Source organism: Ambystoma mexicanum, chromosome 10 (assembly GCF_040938575.1).
Source record: "Ambystoma mexicanum isolate Mex_15411 chromosome 10, UKY_AmexF1_1, whole genome shotgun sequence".
NCBI classification, from domain to species: domain Eukaryota; kingdom Metazoa; phylum Chordata; class Amphibia; order Caudata; family Ambystomatidae; genus Ambystoma; species Ambystoma mexicanum.
In genome coordinates, this window is record NC_090932.1 from 1,551,303,009 (window position 1) to 1,551,322,492 (window position 19,484).

A 19,484-nucleotide genomic window follows, 5' to 3' on the forward strand; every position below is an offset into this window, starting at 1 on the left:
TTCAACACTGGTTTTCCCTTGACCACCACTGCAGAGACAGCATAAGGGCTGCCGAGACAACCACTAGATTGTCCTGCTGGCCTGATACCATTGGCTCAAGAGCCACACTTGCATGGGGCACATGCGCAGACGAGTGTGAGATACTAGGTAGACGCAGGAAGCCATCATCCCCAACAGTCGCATGGCTTTGCTACTTTGGCCTTTTTTGCCATTTCCTGGTGACCTGCTACATAGGGAGGGATCTTGAACAGCACATTTTGGACCCTCTCATTGGAGGGAAAGACTAGTCTTTGGTCCTGATTGAGCTCCCAGAAACCGATTTACTTGATTGGGTCTAAACTGGATTTTTTCTTGTTGAGAGTATTTGTATTTATTAGGTTTATATAAAGCGCTTTACGCCAAAGAGAGTAACCTAGGTTGAAGAGATCTACCAACTCCTGAGTATTTGTCTAGCATGTTCCTATGAATCCCGTTATGAGCCAGTCATTAAGGTAAGGATATACTAGAGGACTGTCTGCGCAGGTGAACAGCTACTATCTTCGTGAATCCCTGTGGTGCTAAGGCAATGCCGAAGGGGAGAACCATGAACTGATGGTGGGTGTCGCCTCATGAACTAGAGGTACTTTCTGTGAACTGGAAACATTGCAATATGAAATTAAGCATCTTTCATGTCCAATGTGGCCATGCAATCCCTGTGCTGCAGCACTGGGATTACCTCCTGCAGGGTCGTCATCCTGAATTTGAGGTGTGACCTAATTATTAGCCGGGCGCAGGTCTAGAACAGGGCGCATGGTGAGATCCTTTTGGGGGTACAAGCATGTACACTGAATGAATAAGGAACAAGTTACTTACCTGTAACTGTTGTTCTCCAGCATGGGTCTGGCATGGATTCACATGCTCATGAATATTCCCCGTCAGGCTGGGAATCCTCGGTAAAGAAAAAACCAGTATCAGTTTCGTTTCTGATCTGTCTTTCGTAGTAATAACCAATCACTGGTCTCTGCGTCATACTGACCACAGCCAATGACTGCCCTCTACCTAAGCACCGCCTCTGGCAGCCATCTTCAGATTTGGAAGCACGTGAAGTGGCAGTATGACCAAGTGAAGAGCCGCAGAGGGGTAGGCGGGAGGGTTCGCATGTGAATCCATGCCAGACCCATGCTGGAGAACAACAGTTACAGGTAAGTAACTTGTTCCTTCTCCAGCATGGGGTCTGGCATGGATTCACATGCTCATGAATAAAGAATACATAGCAGTACACACATGCACAACCACGGGAGGTGGCAAAGGCTCAACATTAAGCATCACATCAACTCAACATTAAGCATCTTACCTCCTCACCAGGCTCACCTCAGGCGAACAGGTTGCGCAGCACTGCTTGGCCGACCCTGGACTCCTCCCTGGAATCCCGGTCGACGCAGTAGAATTTCGTGAAGGTGTGCGTCGACCTCCACGTAGCAGCCCTGCATATGTCCAGCAGGGGCACACCAGATAGGAACGCCGTGGTAGCTGCGATCGCTCTGGTGGAATGGGCTCTCGGACGGCCAGGCAGCGGTCGGTTTGCCAACCGGTGACAGCACATGTTACAGCCGGAGAGCCATCTGGAGATGGAAGCCTTCGAGAGAGCCTTCCCCTGATTGACAGGTCCAAAGTTCACAAAGAGTTGTGACGTCTTCCGAAAACCCTTCGTGCGGTCCGCGTAGAACTTCAGCGCTCTAGCTACATCCAGCGAGTGCAAAGTCCTCTCAGCCGGCGACGAAGGCGACGGGAAGAACACAGGTAACACCAAGGGTTCGTTGAGATGGAAGTCCGACGGTACCTTGGGCATGAAGGAGGGGTGCGTCCTGAGCACTACCCTCGTGTCGTGGAAAGTCAAGTACGGGGCCTTGCAGGAAAGGGCCTGGATCTCTCCCACTCGTCGTGCGGAGGTGATGGCCACAAGAAAAGCTGTTTTCCACGATAGAAACTTCAACGGGGCCGAGTGCAGAGGCTCGAACGGAGGTCCCATGAGCTTGGTCAGCACCACGTTGAGCTCCCACGCCGGGGCCGGAGCCTTCACCGGCGGGAACGATCTGAACAGTCCCTTCATGAACTCTTTCACCAGACGATGAGACCACAAGGACGTCCGGCCCGTGGTTCTGGTGTATCGGGAGATCGCAGCAAGATGAATCTTGATGGACGCATGTGCCAGACCAGCTTTGGCCAGCGTCAGCAGGTACGGCAGTACTTGGGGAGCCGTAATCCGTAGAGGGTTAATCTTCTGTGCGTGGCACCAGACAGAGAACCTCTTCCATTTGTGTCCATAGCATTTAAGAGTCGAGGACGCCCTGGCCTTTGCAAGAACCTCTCTGCAATCGGCCGGTATGTCGTATCCTCCAAACTCTAGTGCTGCAGGAGCCAGGCCTGCAAGTTCAGCGACTTCGGGTCGTGGTGGAGGATGGCGCCTCCTTCCCTGGAGAGTAGATCCGCGTCCGCCGGCAGCTTGATCGGCGGGGACGCTGACAAGTCCAGAAGGTCCGGGAACCATATCTGCCTCGGCCACGCAGGTGCGACGAGGATCATCCTGCACCGTGACCTCTTGAGCTGGTTGACGAGCCGGATTAGCAGAGGCAAGGGAGGGAACGCGTAGAGGAACAGGCCCTCCCAGGGGAACGAGAAAGCATCGCCCATGCTCCTCGTCTGGGGAAACCTGCTGGCGAACCTCCGGCACTTGGCGTTCGTCGCCGTCGCGAACAGGTCGATCTGGGGTGTGCCCCACCGTCGGAAGAGGCGATCCACCAGATCCTGCCGTAGTTCCCACTCGTGGCACGAGCGCAGCTCCCTGCTGAGTGAGTCGGCGATGGTGTTTCTTATCCCTGCCAGATGAAACGGCACCAGAAAAATCCCTTGGGCGACGGCCCAATGCCACAGGTCCTGCGCCTCCTTGGACAGCGCTGGGGACCTGGTTCCGCCCTGTTTCCTGATGTAAAACATGGTGGTGGTGTTGTCGGTGAAGATCCTCACCACCTTGCCCTTGAGGGACGGAAGGAAGGACCTGAGGGCCCAAAACACTGCACGGAGCTCCAGGACGTTGATATGTAGGGACTTCTCCGTCGGGAGCCAGAGTCCCCTTGCGTGCAGATTTTCGGTGTGCGCTCCCCACCCTTCCAGGGAGGCATCCGTGGTCACAGTCTCCTGGTGGGCTGGGGTCTGGAAGTCCATGCCCGCCGTCAGATGCGCGCGGGTGCCCCACCACCGTATCGCTCGTCGGAAACTCTCGTCGAGCTTGATCCTTTCCTCGAAGCTGCCCGTCGTCTGGATCCAGCGCGCATCCAGGAATTCTTGCAACGGGCGCATCCGGAGCCTGCACATGGGAATGAGGTAGATGCAGGAAGACATCATCCCGAGGAGGGACTTGATGGACCTCACTTTGGCCGCGTCGGCCACCAACATCCGTTGCACCTTGCCCAAGATGGTCCTGGTCCTCTCCTCCGACGGGGAGGCCAGAAGGGACACTGTGTCGAGCCTCGCTCCCAGAAACAGTGCGACTTGCGCGGGCACCAGGTGGGATTTGGCGTAGTTCACGGAGAATCCCAGGTCCGTGAGGAGTTGGACGGTCCTTGCCGTGTGGACCACGGCGAGCTCCCTCGTCTTGGCGCGGATGAGCCAGTCGTCCAGGTAGGGGTAGACGTGGATCCCCTCGCGGCGCAGCTGCGCCGCCACCGGTGCAAGGCACTTGGTGAATACCCTGGGTGCCGACCGTAGTCCGATAATGACGCCCTAGGACCACGAATCTGAGGAATTTGCGGTGCCCCTTTAGGATGGGAATGTGGAAGTAGGCATCCTCCAAATCCAATGACGATAGGAAGTCTCCTTCCTCCAGCTGACCCAGGACGTGCTGGAGGGTGACCATCCGGAACTTCTGCGCCTTGATGAACTTGTTCAGACGTCGCAGGTCCAGGATGGGGCGCCATCCTCCCGTCTTCTTCTTCACGAGGAAGTATCTCGAGTAGACTCCGGAGCCCCGAAGCCTCTTTGGGACGAGTTCGATGGCGCCCTTTCTGAGCATCGCCTTTACCTCCAGGAGAAGTTGAGGGACGTGAAGTTCTTTCCTGGCCACGGGGGGGACGCGCGGGCACCTTCCTTGAAACTCGAGCGCGTGGCCCCGGGCCAGGGCGTCCAGCACCCAACGGTCGGTGGAGATGGACTCCCACACGCTGACGAAGCCCGCCAGCCGGCCTCCCACCGGGGTGCTTCGGTGGGGGCCCGACCCCAAGGCCGGTTCAATCCTGCTTGGACGCGGCCTTGCCGCCATGACCTCCTTGGCGACGACGGCGGGGTCCGCTAGACTTGCCTCGTCCTCAGTAGGCCTCTTGCGACGACGAGCGGGCCGCTTGACGGTAGGAAGCGAAACCGCCGCCGGAACCTTTGGAGGCGCCCTTGCCTCCGCCGCTCCGAAAGGGCGTCCGTCGTTGCAGGACTCCAAGGGCCCGGGCCGTCTCAGTATCCGCCTTGATGGCCTGAAGGGAATCGTCCACTGTCTTCCCAAACAGGTTGTTCCCGTCGAAGGGCATGTCCAGGACTCTGGTTTGGACGTCCTGCCGGAAGTCCGTAGCTTTGAGCCATCCACGACGTCGAAGGCAAACACCGTTGCCCAGCTGGCGGAATCCAGTGTCGGCGATGTCCGTCGCCACGGTGATGGCGTGGTCCGAGGCCACCTCACCTTCCTGCAGGATCTCAAGGGCCTCCGCCCTCTTGTCGTCCGGCAGAAAATCCAGCAGAGGAGCCATCTTGTACCAGAGCTCCCTGTCGTAGCGGGCCACGATAGCCAAGGCGTTGGCCGCTTTAATCGTCGTCGCTGCCGACGAGATGACTCTACGCCCCATAGTATCCAATTTCTTTCCCTCGCCGTCCGGCGGGGAAGTCGATGTGGAGGCCGCACCCCCCCCCCCCGCTTTCTTCCTGGCTGCCGCGGAGACGACGGAGTCCGGGGTAGGCTGCGCCCGGAGGCATAGGGGGGCCGTGTCCGGGACCCGGTACTTTTTCTCGTACCGGTCTCTTCTAGCTGGCGTCGTGGAAGGGTTCTTGAGGAGGGAAAGGCCCTCATCCCAAATGTCGTCCAACAGAGGCACTGCGAGGACCGTCTTCCTCTTGGCCTCGCGCCGCTGATAAAGGAAGCCTTCCTTTTTCTTCTCCTCAGGGCAGAGTTGGAAAAGCTCGGAAGCCCTGGAGATCATGGAGTGGAAAGATCCGATCTCGTCGGGCGGAGAGGCCCTGGTGGGAGGCGACGACGGAAAATCCTCGTCGTATGCCTCGTCGTCCGTACCCGTCGCTGCCGTGTCAGTCCCCGTATCATCCCCTCGGGTGGACGGGGAGGAGGGCTGGAAGGGGCGCGACGGTTGAAAAGGAGGTGGTGGATGGATCCTTCTTTTCTTGGTAGGGGGAACACCAGAAGGTCCCGGTTCTGGATCCCCCGACGGGAGAGGTTCCTCCGTCGGTAACGGTAGCCTCGTCCTTATCTCGGAGCATAAGGACTGTATGGCCAACAAAATGGCCGCCGAGTTGTCTTGCGGCGCTGGCAGAGGGGAATCCGACGGGCGAGCAGGGGCCCCGTCGGTATCCTCGACGATGTCGTCGTCGTCACCTGCGTCGGGGTCCATTCCGACGGGCTGGCCTTCTTCCACGCCTAGGCCGTGGCTTAAGACCTCGATCAGTTCCTCTTCTGAGGTTGAGGCCGACTCTACGACGACGCCCTGCCCCCCCTTCTTCCCCACGGAGGGTTTCACGGGGGTCCCATCGATGGGCACAAAGGAAGACTCCCTCCGAGGAGGCAGGGAGATTCTGGGCCCTGAGGTCGCCACCACTGGTGCAGCCACCACAGGCTGAGCCAGGGCCGCCGCGACGGTTTCGATAGAGGGCTTGGTCGGATGGATCAAGGCCTTCACCACCTTAGGTGCGCTCACCGCCTTATCCTTGAGGGAGGGGGCACTGCCACGCTCCTCCTCTGCCTTAGAGCTCGACCGGGGCCTCTCCAGGAGCTTCGCCGGGTGCTCGGCCTTCCTCTTACCCGACCCAGAGCGTTGGCTCGTGGTTGATGGTGCCGGGGAGGGTGCGCCCTGCCTGGCGCCCGCAGAGCCCGACCGTTCGGCGCTCCCGGTGCCAGCGGACTCGCGGTGCTTGGCCTTATGTTGGGCCCCCGTCGCCGGGGCGCCCTCAAAGGTCTTAGAAGACCGCTCGGATTTCTTCTTCTCGCCAGACGGGCTCTTACCCTCCAGCCAGTTGGCGAGACGTTGATGGCGGTCCTTCATGGTCCGTTCCGACATGTTGCCGCAAAACGCACAGTCCTTCTCCACGTGCGTCTTGTCCTCATGAAGGCAGTAAAGGCAGAAAGAGTGTTCGTCCTCCTTGAAGACGTTCTGCAGCTGGCATCCAGGGCAGACCCTGAACAGCTTTCCGGGCGTCGAGCTTCCCTTCTCCTGGGCCATCTCCGAGACAGGGCCTGAGAAGCTTCTGGAGTCCTCCGAAGTGTAGCTCGACGAAATCTTCACCCTTGAGGGGCACAGATGAATCCGACACGGGTCCCCGTTGATCGGATGTAGGATCGGTGGAGCTTGAGGCTCTTTTGACCGAAAGAATCGAAGTTTTTGTAAAAAGCGCGAAAAAATAGCACTAACGCTCGAGAGCAATAGCACGAGGATCCCAACACATGAACGTGCGGTAAAAATCTGAAGATGGCTGCCAGAGGCGGTGCTTAGGTAGAGGGCAGTCATTGGCTGTGGTCAGTATGACGCAGAGACCAGTGATTGGTTATTACTACGAAAGACAGATCAGAAACGAAACTGATACTGGTTTTTTCTTTACCGAGGATTCCCAGCCTGACGACGGGGAATATTCATGAGCATGTGAATCCATGCCAGACCCCATGCTGGAGAACCTGGTTTACATGGAGAATGGGTACAACTTCTATGGCGCCCTTTTCCAGCAGGACATGAACTTCTTCCAGCAGGATATGCAGGTGTTCTCGCAACAGGCATCCGCTTCTCGGTGGGTGGTATCGAGGTGGCCGGAGAAACTAGATTACAGTACCCGTGGGCAACAGTCTTTAGTACCCACTGATCCGATTCCCCTCCCAGGAGTGGATGAATGATGGCAATCGACCCCCAACCAGGGAAGCCTGGGAGGGGACCCGAACCGGCGAGTCAATTTGAGGTGAAGGCCGGGGAGCCTCTATGAGTAGACTTCCTGCCTCTACCCTTGCCCCCAAAGAGTGCCTCTTGTTGGTATTGGAGGCGGCCAGAGGAGTCTCGGCCAGAGGATCAGGGGGCATTTCCTCAGCTATATTGTCCTTGGTGAGAGCGGGGAAAAAGATTGGCCACGAAAGGACCAGCTTCAGTTAGAGCCTCCACACTGGTGGAAGGGTTTAGCCGTGATCTGGCTAAGCAACTTTAGTGTCATTTCTTTGCCGTTTTTAGGGCGTCATCAACCACCTTCTCAAAAAGGTTGAGTCCTCCAACGGCACGTTGATGAGGCTTGAGTTTTGGGTTAAAAGAAGTCTGGTTGAAAAACTCTGGCTTTAAAGTAAGGTCCCCTGGGCTAGGGTGCGACCAGCGGTATCAGCAGAGTCCAGCGCGTTCATTATGTTGCGTTACTAGTCTGCCTTCAGCCACGACTGCCAGCAGGCATGATCAGGTGGGCTCTGGAGCATCTTGAAGACCATCCTAAACTAGGCCCCATTGGACACCACTAACTTTCCAGGAGAGTGGTGTTATTTGTGATCCTTGTGAAGTAAGCAGCAGAGGCGGTAACCCGCTTAACCAGGGCATAAAGTTTTACAGGCTTTGTCCAGAGGGGCTTCCACCGAGGACAGTGAAACCCCTGCCCTCTTCTGGGGAACAGTAACCACCAACGAGTCTGGTGTAGCATGACAACTGATTTAGAGGGTCATAAGGTGATGGGCGGAATAATTTCTCAATGATGTAGTTGACCGCCCATGTGAGAGATGGGAACCGCAAGTAAGGGGCCAGGCGCCTCTCTAAAGAGTTTAATAAAGGAATGGCCCGACTAGTCGGCGCCTTCTCCTGAGGTTATACTTCACGAAGTCAGAGCCTGGCGTAGCTTCATGCGTTCCAATTTGAAAATGATCAGCTGCTCTTGTTTAAATGGCATTAAACATCCGGTCGTCAACAGGTGACAAATCCCTCTGTGGAGAAGTGGGATCTAGACAGATGGCGTCCGGGTCAGGGATGTGTTGGTGATAGCCAAGGTCCCTGATCCTATGCCTGATCCTGTCCCCAGCCTGGGACCTGATCAGTCGGGTCTTCGGATTCTTGTGCAAAAGGCTCAAGGTCTTCATCCTGCGTTGGGTCATTTGGGACCTCCAAGAGATCTTCCTTGTGTCCCTTTGCAGAGATGTGTAATTTCTGCCATTTGTAAGAAATCTGGCAGGAGTCCTCTTCCCTGGGTCTTTTGGGTGTGGTGTACGGTACTGGTCAGAAACGTCAATGAACTGAGCCATTTTGTCCATGTATTGCTCAAACCTCTCACTAGTCCATAGAGAAGAGGCAGAAGGGTGGTCTTGAGGAGGAAAAGGCTGGCCATGAAGGGGAGATTTCCCCAATAAGGCTAGAGAGGCTGTGGGCCCTCAAAATACTCCCCTCGACAAGAGGGGGTGCTCTTGTGCTCTGTGGCTGCCACAAGGCTATCCGCAAGGCTTTCATGAATTTGAAGGTCTCGACGCACCCGAAAGCGCAGTCGGTGACTGAGGCCTTAGGTGCTTGTGTGCCCTTTTATGGTGCGACAACTTATGGTGAATTACGAACTGCGATTTTCAGAAGACGCAGTCGAAATATTCGGCAGCCCTATAAGTTCTGCGTGCTTAGAATACTCCGTCAGAGGCCTTAGGGGTTGTGTGCCCTCATCGCTGGGGTGTAATTTCCCCATAACAATGCCAGGCCTGTTGGCCGGGGACAGGCATTTGGGAGTGTGAGGGCACCACCGAGCGGTTGCTTGCTTCCAATTCGGAGCCATGGCTGCCGACCGATTCCTTGTCCGAAGCGACAGCACCAACGAGGGAAAGGCTTTTAGCCTGCATAGCGTAGGCCGCCCACCCGTTAGACAGGCAGACTGTCGAAAGAGCTTACAGGCCTTGAAGGAGTGCTCCTCATGGTCGTAAGGATGACAGATTTAATCAGCGATAAGTGTCCTTCCTAGGAAACTTGTCATGACACAACAGGCAGAAATTAAATGGAGTTTGCTCCATAGCAGAGGGTAGCGGCAGCCAGACTAAGAAGAGAAAGGGGGTAAAGGAAATGCATTCTCGGAGGAATAATCCCAGGGCCCCACACTACTGTAAGGGCCTGGCCAAAGGGCCGAGGCCAAGCGGTTGACAGTCATCAAGCAGTTTAACTATCGCCGAGCAGTTGTAGATGTGTTGGCGGCAGGAATCCCAAGAAGCAGTTAGTCGTCATGAATGTCTGTTAGGAGACTAGTAGACCACAGGTCGTGGGGCAACTTAGCAATATAAAACTCTTGCAAGCTCTGCATAGGTGACCAACTAGGTTGGCGGAAAATAATCTGAGGGGCCTCGACACTACACATCACGTTAGAGATAGTGTTACAGCCACGCCCATGTTGACGTCCCCCTTCGATACAAAGATGCAATACTCCGCGATTTCCACTAGACGTCGGACTATATGCACAGCAGATTCTAAGCAGATTCACAAGCATCAGAAATACTGTTCCTTAAATCTGTGTTCCACTATTCAGAAAAGTATCCTGATAACAGGGTTGATTAGGTGATTCCTTTGCTGAGTGTCACTGCATAACCGACAGGGTCTACAACCCTTGTACTACTGAAAGTTATCAGATAGCAACACATTGTTTTACTCCGATGAATAGGTGTGGCCAATACTAAATGTGTACGATAAGGTCTGACTTCCTTAGAATTACTGGTAAACGTTCGTAATACCTATGCTTTGTCTGTGTACCTTCAAGCATTGTGGTGTGTATGAATGGGTTTATGACTATGCCAGTACTTACAACCAAAAGTATTGTAAAAAATAAAAGGTTAATTATAAATACAAGTAGGCCAAGTTAAGTCTTGGGGTAAGTGTTTCTATGAAATCCTTGGTATACTACAGGTTATGTACTTTCCTACAGCCCTCTCCCTCTTAAGCTAAGCCCGGCAGCTCCGTCTATGCCAACATATACTCAGGTGGTACACCCTTAAACTAACAGTGGAGTCTTGGACTTCAGAAACTGTCCTGAGACAGTACAACTAGAGGTTTAGTAAAATCATTCAACTAAAACCTTTGCACTCCAACCACTTCTCAGAAATCTGAACTTCAGTTGTTTATGGACCATGCTTGTTATGCGATCCATAACCTCCCCACACAGGGGATAACATTTTGGATCCCTTTTTCATCTTCACCTTAGCCACTAATATCGTCAACACCATCCATATCTGATCACTCAATTGTTTCCACCACAAGCTACTTTCCTCACATGTTCATGTGTGAATAGTGGAATATATTAGCACAGTCATCTTGGACATGTTTGGGCATAGCCAGCATCATTTGTTTTACATTGGCAGAAAGTCAGCCCATAATGGGCAAAGGCATTACGAAAAGGCTTTGGAAAATGCTTCTTTGCACTGTTGGCATCAGTGGATGGTTTGTCCTATCCTACACAGCCGATTGTAAACCGTTGCCCCCCCCCCCCGTTTCACAGAAAGTGTGCTGTACAATTCACCATTTCAACCCATTTTAACAAAATGGCTGAAAATCCTGCTCCTGTAGACCCCTTGTTGGTTGATTCAGACAACCCCACTGTACAGTCATTCCTGCATCTTCACAACATGTTTACATCCTAATGAAAAATGCCACTGAATAAATGCAGTGCTTTGGGCGACTATATATTTTACGCCAAAAGCTACATTCAGTATTGAGCGCATAGTGTTGGTTTTAAATATACGGTCATCCAAAGAAATATATAAATTGTAATATCACAGCATGGACAGCGCCCAGGGCACGCCCGAATAGAAGCTGCGCCAGAATGTCAGGCTTTGGGTTTGAACCACTAGTTCTGGAGCTTTGTAATCCAAAGGCAACCTGGTCACCCTCGTTGTAGAGGTCACACATTTGAACATCAAGGGCTTTATGGGGCAGAGGAGCGTACAACACGAGAAGCCTCCATCTTCACTGCTCATGACGTTTGGCCGGCAATGGGTCCAGCCCTGAGCAAATCATTTTCACTCTGGCAACAATAAGTTGCAGACATTGCCGGCTCCATGATAATGCTGCTCAACAAGCTATAGGTTTCAAAAAGGCAACAAAAGCAACACATCTTTAGTTTGTTACTAAACCTAGGGAATGCTTGTACTTTACATCTAATGCCTTTGAGAGGATTGTGATAAGAAAACAATCAAATCCAACAGGAAGCAGAGGCATGAGAGGAGCCAGTCCCAAGGCGGGATTCTTTATTTCTGCTGGTTGTGCTTCTTTCCCCATACATAAAAAAATATTTGCACAATTTACAATGTTCAAAGGAAAAAAGCAATTCACCTCAATGAAAAGGTTGTGAATGTGGGGGATGAGAGTGATAGTTTGGGTTATGAGAGGCCAGTAGAAATGTATTCACTTAACCAAATCATAATGTACCTAAAAAAAATAAAGTGTGGTTCTAGGGACAAGAGAAGCACAAGAGCTCTACGGAGGAGCTCAGTTGTGCACAAATTAATAGCCATAGTAATGCACAGCTTGAGACAAACTATTTGTCACTAACAAAAACCAGAGCATTCCAAAACTGCAGCTCTTCTCTTGCCGGCTCCCCTAGGGAGGAAGATCTTGCATAGAACCTCTAAAAAAGCTGAACAGCACATAATCAGCTTCTAGTTGACGACAGCAGACAGCAAAGAGGATCTTCTATATATGATCTGCCACCTACATGACCGCATCCCATCTATGGAACATCAGTAGTGTCCGTGATAAGCCGTCGGATATATCCAGAAGACTTGCTTACAAGGATTGAGCAGTAAAAAGAAGACAGCAAGATTACCATCTGCAGTCGCTCACTTGGTGTTTTAAATTTTAATTTAACAAAATAAAAAGAATTGAAAGGGCCCGCATGTACAATAAAGGAAGACCTCCCAACCTGAAGCTATAAACTAAAGAAGTCAGTTACTCTTATGTACAGCTGTAAGGGTTTCAAAAGAAAAGAAAGCCGCCATCATCTAGGTGTATATATACAAAAAACAAAAACAATTGTTCCTTTATACAATATTCTGTACACAAGGGTCTAACCATTTCATGGTCTGTGCGAGAGCCCTTGGTGGCCACCTCTGCAGTGAAAAGTCACTTTGTGAAGCCATCCTTAAGTCTTTCATAAAGAAAAAGCAAAACTGGTGTGGGTTCATCTTACTGACTTGCCCGCTGGAGCAGGCAGACCTGGATAGTGCTCAGTCTGGACACTGAGGCAATAGCTGCTGCTTTGTTGCTCCATATGAGGAGTTCAGAAAAGCCCTCCCACAGGGAGAAAAACAAAAAGTGTTAGAAAGTTTCCATTTGGACACTTGATCAGTTTAGGAGTGAAGATCAGATTGCAGACTTGTTCTAGGCCAGGCCATGTTTTGTAGACCTTCTGCCAAGACTCATTGCAGAGTGCGTTTTTCAAAGTCCTAGTATGGGCATTGATCAATCACCAATCCAGTTTCATTGCCGGTATTCCAGTTCATCCACAGTAATTACTTTGGCTGGCATTGAGGGTAAGGGCTGCTGAAGGACATCAGAGCCAAACCATTTGGATAGTCCCACAGGTGAAGTGCTTCTGTGACGCAGATCCATCTGTGAATGCATCAAGGGCAGTCCAGAACGGGAGGATAAGTGTGCATGTGCACTATGAGAGCCAGAACCTACAAATTCAAGAGGAAAAAATTCAGAATGAAGGTTCCACAACTACAATGGCTACAAATAGTTTGCATTAGGGAAAAAGGTGCCCCAAGGACAAACATGCTAGTATTATCCAACCCACGCATGCAACGATAGTTTCTATCATGAAGCATTACAATGTTGTGTTGAATAAGCACTCATGCAACCCAACAGGGACACCAAATCTGTACGCAAGAGCATCCTATAGAAACTTGGAGCAGGGGGCCTCCACTTCAGTATCCCATACTGGTATTTCTCACCTGTACGCTGGAGATGCTGCTGCATCATTGCTAGTTGCAAGGGATTCCCATTGCGTGGGTTAAGAAGAGGATGTCCGGGAGTAGGCAACTGGTAAAATTGTTGGCCTAGCATAGGTGTAGATAACCCTTGCAGGTGAGACAAGTCTAATCCTGGAGGAAGCATACCTGATGGAAGGTACAAAGGGAAAGTTTAGGCAAATATAGTAAATTAACTATTGTATTAGTTTAAAATTAACAAGGCTTCTTGGCGAAGCACTATTCAACAGGTGCTTTACAAAGTCATGATATAGCAATACATTAAATTTGAAGGTTACGAGATGGAAATGAGTCTTGTTCTTTCCCAGTCATCATTCAGTAATTGAAGTGGCAGGGGACAGGGGGTGGATTACTGGGGATGAATAGAATGACTAGGTCTTAAGAATGCAGAGTTACATTGATATTTAAGAATGTACCATAAGCCTACCATGTTGTAGTGTTCTCTGCCGTTTCTACCTCACCCTCCCGTCATTACAACGGAGGGCGATTGTGGGGCTGTAAACAGTTAGAGGCTCTTGGCAGTGAGTGTTTTATCAGCGGTACAGCAAGACTATCCCATGGATGCATAGTTCGGGAGTTTCTCACGACTTGCCTGACCTGACAGAACTTTAGGTTAACAGGGTTACACTTCTTAGTTTAGGCCTGAACCACACAAAGGTTTGTTAGAATATGCCCAGCTACCTGCCATTCTAAGGAGCGACGAGGGCTGACGTGATAAAGAATTAAACAGTATACACTTTGTCCAATAAAAAACAAATACACTTAAAATCCAAAAATGGGTGTTAGGGAGAATTCTCAGAAATGTGCTAATTCCGCTCTACCTTAGAGACTCCCAGCTGGACTTCTAATTTCTAAACCTGGAGAGAGCGACACCTTTTTCCCCACTCATGTATTTGTCTGTGATTTGGGCCCTTTCTTTTGACTGGAGTCTGACAAACTCCATAGGCATTGTTAAGCAAAGTTTGTATGCAGTACCCTTTGTGAACACTGCACAAAACTAGGACTACAGGTGTAAGCAAAACCAACCTTTGGTACAAGACGAATACACAGTTTTGTGGTAGCGTTGCTGAGCAGCCAGGCTGATCTCAAGAGGGAATGCGAGTTGTAAGGAGGTTACACAGAACAAGCATTCAAATACTCATTCAAGGTTTCTTGGTAAAACATTAATTTATTTCACAGTCAGTTATAAAACATTCACTAGGAGGCAATCTATAGCGCACAAAAATCTACTTCAGTACTTCACAATATCAGATTCTGGAGGCATTTAGACTACTTTGAAGGAGCAACATGGCAGAGCATTTGAGTTGGGAGCAAAAAGGCATAAGTTAATAAAATATTACAGTTACTCTTAAAGAGAGCAAATAGTTTGAGTTCCCCAGAGGAGTCGATTCAATGCAATAGGTTAGGCCAAAGTCAATGGGCTAAAGTTGTGTATAGGATAAAGCAGTTCTGGAAGTTAAACAGAAAGGTCTTTGGCAAAGTTCTCAGAAGTAGTTTGTAAAAGAAAGTTCATATGTTGGGTCACAAGCTGACTAGGCCTGCAAGTTGCCAAAGTTTCAAGCACTTTTGCAGTGAGAGGTAAGTTCTTGCGGTCAGGTTTTCACAGTACCTCCCAATGAAGAAAAAGATGCAGCGGAAGTCTGTTCCTGGCAGTTCCTGCAGATCTAGCTGTTCCTGAGCCTCAGTCGTGGGGACAAGAGGGAGGACGTTGGGGACTCCTGGACTGGGCAAAAAGCTGGCAAAGGCAAATCTCCAATTCCGGTAGCTGTAGTAAAGCACAAACTGGTGGCCTTCTCCCTGGCTATTCGGTTTCCTGCAGCACTCGGAGGAAAACACAACCAGCTCCAAGAACAGTATCCAGGTGGCTTACGAGTTGATCCCACCAACTCAAAGGGAGAAGTCGTCCTTGCAGGGCTTCGCTGTTGAGATGAACTTGGCGATTTGGATCTGCAGCAGAGCTTCACTGGGCAAACCAAAGGTCCAGGAGTTGCAGAAGCCGTCCTCTTCCAGCTCGTCTTCGGTTCTTTCATTCCAGTGGTCGACTCTAGATAAAAGGTGACTCTTGGCTTGGAAGGCAGTTTCCTCCCATTCATTCTATCTGCCACTCACCTTGCCGGACAGTCAGCCAGCCAATCACAGAGTGCATTTGGGTCTCCTAGGATACTAAGCACAGGGAGTTTCAGACACTCGGGCGCCAGAGGCAGTCTTCAGTCCTGAAGACTGCCAAAAGGCGTAGGAACAAAGGGACCAAACCTGGTTTGGCATGCAGAGAAACTCTAGAAGAACCTTTCCAAAAAGAAATGGTGAAAAAAAAAGACGACCAGACCTGTTTAAACAAAGGAGGCTCAGACACCATCTTGAAAAACATGGCTCCCGCGATTTAACGCTACTAGTGTTCGCGGTCGGGAAAAAATCATGGTAGTTTTGTAAAACCACTGCCACCAGCCATCGAGAGGGAAAGGGTATAATTTCACTGCTACACGAGTCTAGACATAGGGTATACTAAGTAACCCCTCCATCATATGGTATGAGTGTGCTGTGTCTAGGAATTTGGAAAGACTAGTAAAGTCAATTTCACTTACTTTCTCTGAAAAACACTTTATCCCAGAGAAGGTATTTAAACCATAGGACAGCCTGAAAGGCTTCCCTGTGTCACTGCACTGAGGGTGCTGTGTGACATGAAAAGCTGATGCCTACAGAGTGGTCTAAAACTCCAAAGAACACAAGTGTAAAACATCAAAATACGAGAGTGGGAAAAAAGGCTCTCTCCAGGTAAAAAAAATCAAGTCCTCAAAATCCAAAGTTGCTGGGGGTCTCCAAGGTGAATTGGAATTAGCACATTTGAGAATTCACCCCAACAGGCATCATCTTTACATTGTGACACAAAGCACCTTAAGTGCAGTGACACAGGGAAGTCTTTCAGAGTTCCCAAAGGTTTAAATACCTTCTCTTGGTGACACTGTTGCCAAGAACAGTGAGGTGAAATTGACAGTACTTTTATCTTGTAACTTTCTAGACCCAGCAGACACCATCTTACAATAGGGTGCTGGAGGGGTTACTTAGTAGCCCCTTTGTCTAGTTTCTCATGTACCAGTTTTAGGTTACCCCTTCTACAATTCATGGCTGGTGGCAGTGGTTTACTTTTTACTACCATTGTGTGTTTTTACTGTGGGCTGCGTTCGCAGCTGCAGTAAGGCACCCATGGGTGCCCATTGTCAAAATGGCACCTGTCTTTTTGCCATTTCTTGTCAGAAAGGTCCTTGAGATTTACTGTGCGCCAAACCAGGTTTTTTTCCCCTTTGTTTTGTCTTTGGTGGTACTCACAAATGCAGCCCGCTTGTGGCTCCAGTATATCTGGGAGGAGCAGGTATTAGGGAGAATTCTTAGAAATATGGTAATTCCCTCCGCCTTAGAGACCCCCAGCAACTTTGCTGGATTTTCAGGACTTGATTTTTTTAACCTGAGAGAGCAAGGCTTCCCAGTCTCCCATGCATTTTAATGTGATTTTGAACTACTTTTGGTTGAGTCCGACACACTACATAGGCATCTTTTACATTGTGTCACAAGTGCAGGGAAGTCTTCAGATTTTCCAAAGGTCTAAATACCTTCTCTGGGATAAACTACCGTTTCCCAGAGCAGTAAAGTGAAATTGACTTTGCGTACATTTGTAACTTTCTAGACCCAGCACACCATCTTACAATAGGGATGTTGAGGGGTTACCTAGTATCCCCTTTGTCTAGCTTTTCAAGTAACATTTTTATACATGTGGCAGTGGTTTCGTTTTAACTACTGTGGTGTGCATTTTCCATGGGCTGCGTTTTTTGTGGAAAGGTCCTTCTAGAGCTCTACTCTGCGCGCCAAACCAGGTTTGGTCCCATTGTTCGCTTTGCCGTGCAGGATTCACAAGTGAAGCCCGCCTCTGGTTCCAGGGGGGCTGGGGTAGGCAGGAAGTGAGGGAGGTGCCTGAAACACTCCTAGGAGAACCAAATGCATTCTGTAGTGATTGGTCGACTGTCTAGCTGTCAGTCACCCAGCAGGGTGGCTGTCCTTGCCAGGCTGGAATGAATGGGATAGAACTGAATAAAAGGCAAGGCTTTTGGCTTGGAAGGCAGTCGACCACTGGACGAAGTAACCGAAGGAGGACACCTGCTCCAACTCCTGGACCATTGGTTTGCCCGGTGAAGCCCTGCTGTTGTGCTGAAACTCCAAATTTGTAGCGACAGAAGCCCCTGCAAGGACGACTTCTCCCCTTGAGTTGGTGGGACCAATCAAAAGTAAGCCACCTGGACATCCTTCTCAGCGCTGGTTGAATTTCCACAGAGCTGCTGCTGGAAACCGTATAGCCAAGGAGAACACCAGCTTGTGTGTTGCTTTTAAGCTGGCCAAGAGCTCCAGGAAGATCCTCCGGACTCCCAGGAAGTAGGACTGACCAAGCCTGAGCCCCCTCAGAGTGCGGGACCCCTGAAGCAAGGAAAGTCCATCTCGACAGCCAAGAACTGCTGTTATGCTATTTGCGGTAGTCCCAAGGAGCTGGAACAGTGATATCTGCAGTGCTGCACAGGAACAGGAGTCATCTGCTGCACATTTTCTTCAATACAAAGGTATTGTCAAGTCCGACAGAACTTCACTCTTGTTGTAGAGTTGCTTGCATCTTTTACCTTTCACAAGTCTAAAAGCTTGTGGCCCATTTGATTCTTCTTTCTTCAAAGACTTCTAAAAACAGTGTGCAAAAACTGTCTACTTACCTGCAAAGAAGTAAGTCAGTTCAGCTAGACTTTTACTTAGCCTTTTTCACTGAATGACTCTTCTTGGAGGGGCTCAAAGTATTTGCCTGCTTAAGAATATTTGTGGTGTCTTGTATATTCTAAATAACTTTTGCATTTAGAATAGTGTTGAATTTGGTAAAAGGAAAACAGTGAGCTATTAATGTCCCCAGCACCCTAGCTATTAAGTCACCCGAGTGTAGGTTGTGTCTGTGGGCCATCCCAAAATTATCTTTACTGGTTTAGAAACTAAGTGTACAGTATTGAGTTGTATTTGTGCGTTAGTCTGTTTGTATAGTGCTCCCTTCTGAAGGCTTATTCTAAGCGATAAGTTAATTGTTTATTCAAGAAACATTGTGCAAGTTTATTTGAAGGCTTGTCACTGAATCTGTACAACTCCCATACAGCTCATATTGACCCCTCTTGAGATAAACCTGGCAGCTCAATACGCTACCAAAACTGCAGTACAAGCTTAAAGGCTGGGATTCCTATACCTGTATTCTGAGTTGTGTTTAGTGCACCCAAAGGGTACTGCATACAAACTTTGCCTAACAGAAAGTGGGGCGGTGCCCAAAACTCCCTGTGCTTAATCCCCTTGTTTACAGGAATGCACCCAAAAGGGATTGGCCAGCTGTCCGTCCGGACAGCCACCCTGTGCGATTGACAGCTAGGCTGGAATGAATGGGAGAAACCTGCATAAAAAAGGCGAGGCTTTTGGCTTGGAAGCCAGAGTCCACCACTGGGCTAAGGAATCCGAAGAAGAACTTTGAAGAGACACCTGCAGCAACTCCTGGACCGTTGAAGCCCTGCTGCTGTGCTGAAGCTCCGAATTTGTTTCAAATAGTGAAGTCCTACAAGGACAACTTCTCTTGAGTTTGTGGGACCAATCAACTCTAAAGTGAACTTGTTTCGACATCCTCTCGGAGAGGGCTGTACTTCCACTGCTGCTGGAACCAAAAAGCCAGGGAGAGGAACACCAAATTTAGTGGATCACTTTTAAGTCAGACCCGAGCGCCAGGAAGATCCTCTTGACTTCCCTGAAGCAGGAATGACCAAGCCTGAGCCATAACAGAGTGTTGGACCCCAGATGCGAGGAAAGTCTGAAGTGGTATCCGAGAACCACAGTGTTGCCATTTGCTGTCAGACGCGAGGAGCTGAAACCGCAAAGGGCAGCTGAATTGAAGTTTGCCATTGCTGCCGCTGACTTTCCCCAGAGTCCTCAGACGTCCTCCCTTTTGTCCCCACAACTGAGGCCAGGAACGAAAGGATTTGCTGAGCTGTACAGGAACAGAAGCCAGGTGGAACCATTTCTTCGAGCCAAAGGTACTGTAAAGTCTAAGAGAACTTTACTCTTGTTGTGTAGCCTTACTTGCTCTCAGTTGAGACTTGTCCTGGTTGCCCTTGCAGAGTTGCTTACAGCTTTGCCCCCCACAGCTTGTGGCCCTTCAAGTGAATCTCATTTCTACAAACTTTTCTAAAAACATTATGCAAGACTTACCTGCAAAGAAGATCTTCAGTTCCCC

The 19,484-nt window shown here is 50.2% G+C and overlaps 1 protein-coding gene across 6 annotated transcripts in view; it reads right to left on the reverse strand.

The window, feature by feature from the left end:
- Positions 1 to 11,425: 11,425 nt before the first annotated feature.
- EIF4ENIF1 (eukaryotic translation initiation factor 4E nuclear import factor 1) overlaps positions 11,426 to 19,484 on the reverse strand; it is a 386,373-nt gene continuing 378,314 nt past the window's right edge. For all 6 annotated transcript variants that reach the window (XM_069619809.1, XM_069619814.1, XM_069619813.1 and 3 more), the window contains 2 exons: positions 13,163 to 13,327; positions 11,426 to 12,886 (listed from right to left, as the gene is read on the reverse strand). In XM_069619809.1, the coding sequence (XP_069475910.1) occupies positions 12,687 to 12,886; positions 13,163 to 13,327 (365 nt within the window). In that variant the 3' untranslated portion in view covers positions 11,426 to 12,686. The remainder of the gene's footprint in view (positions 12,887 to 13,162; positions 13,328 to 19,484) is intronic.